Source organism: Poecilia latipinna, unplaced genomic scaffold, assembly GCF_001443285.1.
Source record: "Poecilia latipinna isolate Pla-1442-1.1 unplaced genomic scaffold, P_latipinna-1.0 Scaffold5, whole genome shotgun sequence".
NCBI lineage: Eukaryota > Metazoa > Chordata > Actinopteri > Cyprinodontiformes > Poeciliidae > Poecilia > Poecilia latipinna.
This window is the reverse complement of record NW_015112621.1, coordinates 32,644-39,956: the sequence shown is the minus strand read 5'-3', so window position 1 is coordinate 39,956 and position 7,313 is coordinate 32,644. Positions and strand designations below refer to the sequence as shown.

The 7,313-nt window shown below is 40.2% G+C and overlaps 1 protein-coding gene across 1 annotated transcript in view; it reads right to left on the bottom strand.

Annotated features, from left to right (window-relative positions):
• Positions 1–7,058, bottom strand: part of marchf9 (membrane-associated ring finger (C3HC4) 9) — a 23,521-nt gene extending 16,463 nt beyond the window's left edge. Inside the window, exon 1 of the mRNA XM_015059833.1 lies at positions 5,811–7,058. Coding sequence (XP_014915319.1) covers positions 5,811–6,143 — 333 coding nt within the window. The 5' untranslated portion in view covers positions 6,144–7,058. The remainder of the gene's footprint in view (positions 1–5,810) is intronic.
• Between the last annotated feature and the right edge of the window lie 255 nt (positions 7,059–7,313).

Below are 7,313 nucleotides of genomic sequence, written 5' to 3'. Positions count from 1 at the left end.
TATATATATATATATATATATATATATATATATATATATATATATATTTATTTTTATTTTTTTTTTTTTTTTTCTTCAATATTTTGTTATTTATTTTTGCCTATTTATTTTGTCTGATTACTCGATTAATGGTCAGAATAAACGATAGAATATTTTTAATTTAAGTTTTTTGTAGCTCTTCCCGCTCTGAAAGCTTTACTGCCCTGTCCTGAACATTTCCTGGTGTTTGCTGCTTCTGTTAACGTAGACAAAGCCGGGTTTAGGCTCGCCATCCAGAGCACGCGCTGACACCTCTGACAGACAATTAATAAGGCCTCGTGCTCAGTGCGGCCTGCAGAGCTGGGCGATTACGTCTGTCGGTAATTGTCCCGCTGACAGCGACATGATCCCCAGCCCCTGTTGTGACCTACTTGAATAATGAAATAAGAACGAAATGGCAAACGTGAGCTCCTTCTTCCTTGCGCCCAAGGAGGTAAAGAGCGAGAAAAGGCGCGTGCTGGGGTGGCAGAAACAAAAGCCGAAATGAGAGCGAGGAGCTGATGTTGTAGTAGCGCCGCTCTGGGTTTTCCCTCGCTGCTTTGTTTGCTCGCTCTTTGTCTGTGAAGCTAAAAGAGGCAGCTAAGAGCCACGTTGCTTGATGAGTCACCTTGCCGGAGAGCCCAAAGCCGAAACAACATGAACCTTTTTATTAAGGGGATGTGTGTGAGTGGGCATGGACAGCAATCCAGGCTTGATTCCTGTCTGCAAATTCCAGAAAGATATTCAAAAAGGTTGCTTTCAAATAAAAATTAACCTTTTTATTAAGGGGATGAGTGTGAGTGAACAGGCTTGATTCCTGTTTGCAAAAGCCAAAAATGTAGGTAAGATATTCAAATTGCATCCTGTGGCTCTGCAATTTACTGTTTCTCAACCCAAACTGCGGGGCAGATGCCATATATTAGCACATGGGCTGTAATAACACTGTATGCCTATCTTTGAGAAGTGACTAAATGGTAATATCCATCTGTGCTCCTGCAGGATTTACAGTGTTTCTAATTATCTCAGTGGATCGGAACTACCTGCTGATCCAGGCGGCACAGGTTTCTGCACATCTGGTGCGGCCAGCATTTGGCCACAGTTCAAAGACGTGCGATGGTTATTGTTTTTCTTCAGACTGGAACACAACACGGAGTAAAAATAAGAGTTTGGAGTCTTATCCAGTCCGTATGAGATTCTGCCAACATGATTATCCTGAGTAGAAATATCTCAGCATCCCAATTTTTACACTAGCCCTGAAGCAATTAATTAGATTAATCGTGATGAATTGATTATTGAAACAATTGTCAATTAATTTAGTAACCAAATCATTGTTAACCGAAGTAGAAGCCTTTAGATGAAAGAACAACACAGTTGCAGCTGCAGTTAACTTTTATAAAATTAAGAAGTTTTTACATATTTGTTAAAACTGCCATCACATTATGACGGTATGAAGTCAGGCAGATAATCTGTGAAAAAGTCAAGCTTTTCTGCCTTCTCCCATTGCTCCCAGTACTAGCTAGAAATAACCAATCAGAGCTAAGAGGTGGTTCTTAGCGCAGTCAATCATGCCCATGTACATACATCTCCCTGCCCTCTTATTCTCTGAGATGACACAGCTTCTTCCAATTAGCAGAGTTCATCAGAAATGCTAAGGCTACTTAGAATGGCCACCAAAGAAAGGGTATAAATAGTTTTCCTGTAACAGTGAGTTGTTTCTCTGCCTTTAGCACATTTAGCATCGAGTACACGAGGTTGATGGATAGCGCTAAGATCGGTGGTGGAGAGCGCAGCAACACTTCAGATGGCAATAGAAACACAGGGAGGAGGTCTGTGAAAAGATCGATCTTTTCACAGACTATCTGTGAAAACTGATAGTCTGTAAGGACAGTTTTAACAAATATGGAAAAGAAAGCATATTTTTTTAAAAGTTACATGCTGCAACTGTCTGAACGACCACACAAAAAAATTGATTTCAGAAATAAATATTCTAAATTTAGCATCAGGATCTTTTATGTGAATGTGGCCTTTATGTATAAATTATATAAACTCTACACATGTCTGTTGTCCAGGTGATAACATTTGCACCAACTCAGTGGCATAAAATAAACAATAAATGTTGCAGAGCACATTATTATGACTATATTAATTGTAAAGCAGTACTTTATCAGCGGTAGGATTAATTAAAGTTTGTATCAACCTTGTTGGCCTTTGTGTTTTGGTCATGTGGTTTTTGTTTGGTTATGTGGCAGTGATGCTACGTAGCATTGTGGGGTAACTGATGGAAGAAAAGAAGCAAAACAGGTGGTGTACATGTGTCCTGGTGCCTAAACTGGAGGAAAATGTATATAACATTAGTAAGTATCAGTATCTTTGGTCATAAAAGCAATCTTAATATCGATATTGTCCCAAATTGGAACTTTGCATGAGGAATATCATGCAAAGTTAGAAACACAATGTTCGATGCAATGACTGAAACTTTTATGTCTCATTAGTTTTGGATCTTTTATGTGTAGAAATGAATATATTTCTAAAAAAATAATTTACTTTTTGAAGAAACTTTTTAAATTGGTCAAATAGTTATTTCAGGGAAACAATTTTTTTTTTGAAAACCTTGAAATTGACGTACTTTTTATGTTTAAAAGAGACTTATAAATAGGCTCCAGAATTAAAGCTATACAATTTTGTACTGCTTTCATACTTTCAAGCAGTATGAAAGTTTACATGTAGATAATTGTAAAAATTTGAATATTTAATTAGTAGTAGAAATGACAATGGATGGATTAGATTGATTATTGTTTTTCTGTTTTAATTACTAGCAGTAAAATAACATTTTGTATAAATAAGGCTACAAAGAGAAATTTTCCATTGTAAAAGAAAAAATATTGCTTCAACAGGAACTCACGTCAGCTCTTTAGAGATGAGAGAATGCACAGCATGTCGATGTTTAATCTGTTTACATCACTTTACTGCACATTTGCAATGCATCCTGGGAAACTTATTCCCTTTTATTAAAATTACAGTGATATTAACAACCAGGATGCTGCTCACTTCAGCTCTGAGTGTTAATTATCTGTTATGGTTATTTTTCATATTTTTATTATAATGACCTAATTTAACCAGTGAGATATTTATATGAATACAAAAGTTGGTTAACATTATTTCTAATTTCTTAAAGATCTTGCTGTAATTTATATTATTAATTTAGTTATAAAGCTGATAGCATTAGCATAGCCACTTTGAAGGCTGGGAATGAAGTTAGAGGGAACAAAAATGATATCCAGTGGTACATACTGAATTATGCGCTATTCACAGAGTGTCTTATAACAACATAAACTTTAAGACTTTACATGCTATTATGCATATGATTTTTTTTATTTACAATATTTATCTGTAGCTAAGCGAAAGTATGATAGCTAATACAAAGAGTTTAATTTTTCTTACAAATGATCAAAACATGTAACTGTGACATTTTGGCCCATTCTGATTGGACAGAGAGAATTAGCTTGAAATCTGTACTTTGACTGGGCCACATAGATACACTTAAATAAAAATGACTCAATTGTAGCAGTGACTCTATGTTTAGGATGGTTGTCCAGCTAGAAACTCAGTCACCTCACCTCAGTCTTATAACACTTTTCCCCAGGATTGTCTCAGAGTTTAGCTCCATCCATCGTCCCATCAGCACTGATTTTTTTTTTCTTCTATTTTTAGCATGGTCATTCATACTAATGTTTAAACCCGACCGCAATCAGACTTCTGTGCTAAAAGTTTATGACTCCAAAGGGACCCACATGCACAGAAGACGAACGTTGACACTCTGTTTACGGAAGTATAAATGTACTCCACCGTCTACGGATCAATTTTAAAGTTCTTGGAGCTGGCAGTATCGTCACAAGATCATAAGACAAAAGAAGGTAAGAAAAAAGAAAGCATAACTAATAGTGATGGCATTCTGTAACTGTTTAGTCATTGTTTACATGTCTCACTACTTTTTGTGCATAATTATGAGGCATGTTTCAAGTCACTGACTCAAAAGTTGGAAAATATGGGACGTATGAAAGTGGCACAAATCAGATTTTTTTGAGGGGTATGAAGATCGTAATCGGTCATGAAAAAGTTGGATGTGGGTCGTTTTTGCCTGCTGTGTGAAAAGTCTCACTAATGTCATGTTGGATGCATCCCGGCTCCACGACATCTGAATCAGAAGACTGAATTTCCTACTTGGCATTTCATCAGGTTTAAATATAAAGTGGAAACTTTGGTAATTTAAAGAGAAAAAGACAATAATTGATATAAGTTACAAAAATAATAAAAATCAGGCAAAAGAAAATGTTTCCAAATTAGTTTTCTTCAATATAAATCTAGCAAAACTGTAAGAAAAACTGCAGGTGTGTGTCTGTGTCTGGTGATTTTTTTTTTCTCCATTCGGAGGGTAGAAAATCCAGAAATTTTACTGAAGTAAGAGTTGAAATACTTCAGGATAAAATTAGAAATTAGAAGTAAAAGTAAAAAGTTCAACGTAGTAAAAATACTCCTAAAAATATTTTTTTTCAAAAATGTTACTCAAGTAGATGTAATTGAAAGAATGTAATGAATTACTACCCAATTCTATAATTAGGTGACTAATTGGTTGGACATACAAATGCATGCCACACTCTTCAGATTTAATTTGTTATAAAATGTGAAAACTACATTTTAAAAGTTCATAATATGAGTGATGATAGACCCAAATGCAGAGAGGCAGAGGCAGCTTGTAGGTGAAGAATATGTAATAAAAATGATGAACAAAAATCACAGGGAGCCAAAGCAGAACAAAAACCATACAACAAAGAAAAATGAAAACAGGAAACACAGAGAATAAGCAGGGAAAAATATCAGGTTATAATAAGAGGAACCAGCAAGGAGTGACTGAGAATGAAGTGCTTAAGTACCGGGAGGTTGAAGGCTGAATAAAAGAGCTGAGCTGATGAGCTAATGGGTTGCAGGTGAAGGGAGACAGAGAGAAAGAGGAAATGATGGTAGGGGATCAGAAAATAATCTAAAAAGAATACTAAACATATGAAAAATAAAAACTAGAGCTAAGAAAATGACTAGACACAAGAAATAAACATAACTAGAATCACTGAAAAGGAACTGAACAATGCAGAAGTAAGAGCAAGAACTAATGAACACAAATAATAACAAAATCCAAAACAAACTCAAACGACCCAATAATTAGACACAATGGTACATTAAATTAATTTGTCATGATGGTCAACAATGAGTGGCCATCATGTGATCCCTGTGACACACGCCGAAACAACACTTCTGAGGATGATTGTGACTCATGTATATTCAGTCGCTCTCACCCTGTTTGTCATCGCGCAGCAGACCTAATTGGCTAACTTTCTTTGTTGCCATGCTGGCCAGATTTCAGATTGTGTGGGAAACATGCTGCCTCTCTCCGCCGCTGACTAGATTACTTATGAAAACAGTGTTATTGAGATAACCGGATCATGTTATTAGAGGAGGACGTGGAAGGAGGTGGTGGGGGGTTGGAGGATGGAGAAATAAAAGCACAATACTGAAGCCGTGCTGCACAGACTGTACACGGCTCTGGAGGCGAAATCAGAAAAATCAGAAACAAAGCAAATCCTGTTTGGTTTTTTCTCCCCGAATCGGGTGTGTATTTAAGGAATGTGTGGGCGTTAGAAGGAGGAATGTAGGACAGAGCTGAAATAAAACCAAAACGCATTGAAAGTGAACAAAACAAACCCCGCCGATGGGGCCGGGTGTGTGTGTGGGGTGTTTACCTGCTCGGGGCCCTGGAAGCAGATCCTGCACTGGGGGGTCCGCAGGCTGCTGGACGTACTGGTCAGGGACACGGCGTCCAGGCCCACTTGCAGCTTGGGCTCTTTGTCCTCGAACGCCAGGCTCCGGGGCCTCGGGTCGCTGCCGTAGTACTCCTCCTCATCGTCCCGGGAATGGCAGTCGACAAACGGCGGCCAGCCGCAGCCGCCCATCCCCAGACCCCGCATGGCGGAGGAGCGTCGATCTGTGTCTGAGCCGGACTGTCGTGAATCGGATCGCATAAACACCAGGACCTTCAGTTCATTGAAAAACATGCGGATCCGATACTTGAACATTATTATTATCCTTATTATTTGTATTATTATTATTGATACTATTGTTATTATGAATCCTTTATCATCCTCTCTGATGGCATGTGTGTCTAAGCCAATGCGGATGAAAGATTTTCCCGACACACTCTTTCAATATTCATCACTCAAACAAGTCAGCAAGCGCTGTCTATACATGCATCTCCCACCGCACCCCAGTAAACATCACAAACTGGTGTCCATTTTCTTCCACCGCTCCTTCTTTCTTTCTGTTTTCTTTTCTCTTTTTCCTGCAGAAACGCCGCTGGGCTTGCAGCAACCGATATTTATGTATATACAGAGCAGCCTACATGTTGTGCTACCCGAAGCAGAAGACAGCGAGAGAGCGGACTAGTGGAAGAGAGAGCCGCGCAGAGCCAGGGAGCAGAAACAACGACATGCCATCCACACAGTCACATCTGGGACTCCCGACAAGAAACATAATCCAAAAAAAGATTAAATACAAGTTTGCTTCGGATGTGGTTTTGCTGCCTTATTGTCTCTCGATGTCAAATCGTGTTCCTCCCTATTTCGTCGTCTCGTTGCAGCGCCCCTGGTCGGTCCACGAAGAAGAATCGGAGCCATTCCCCTCGACGATCCACGTCGAGATGAAAAACACGTCCCTCAGCGTCCGCATCTTCAGGAGCCCCGTGTTTTCCGCCTTGGCTTCATGTCCGTTTCTGCGGGATCCGCGTCGAAAGAGAGGCGGCAGGGAGGCAAAGAGGAAACGGGACGCAGCGTGGAGGAGAAATCACGCAGCGTGATTATTGGATCAAATATGTGGTGCTGATGAGGCTGCTGGCTCTGGGTTTCTTCCTCGAAATGGTCGGCTTGGAGATTGAACGGAGCGCAGCCGCTACTTCCGGAACAGGGAGGGAGGGGGGCAGCGGGCCGTCGCCTCTCCGCGGCCGTCCATCCATTCCTCCGGAGGGGGGCGAAGCGCCTCTCGTTACGCGCCGGGCAGAGCAGAGGGGAAGCCGGGCTGGAGGTTCTGCTGCTGACCGGCGGCCGCTGTCCAGGGTGCTGAAAGCTCCCCCCACCCCCATTGATGACGTAGACGCCACTTGAAATTAGAACCCCCCCCACCCACCACCACCACCACCATGCTGCTCTCAAACAGCGCTGTGATAAAAGTATTCACACCCCATGAATTAGAGA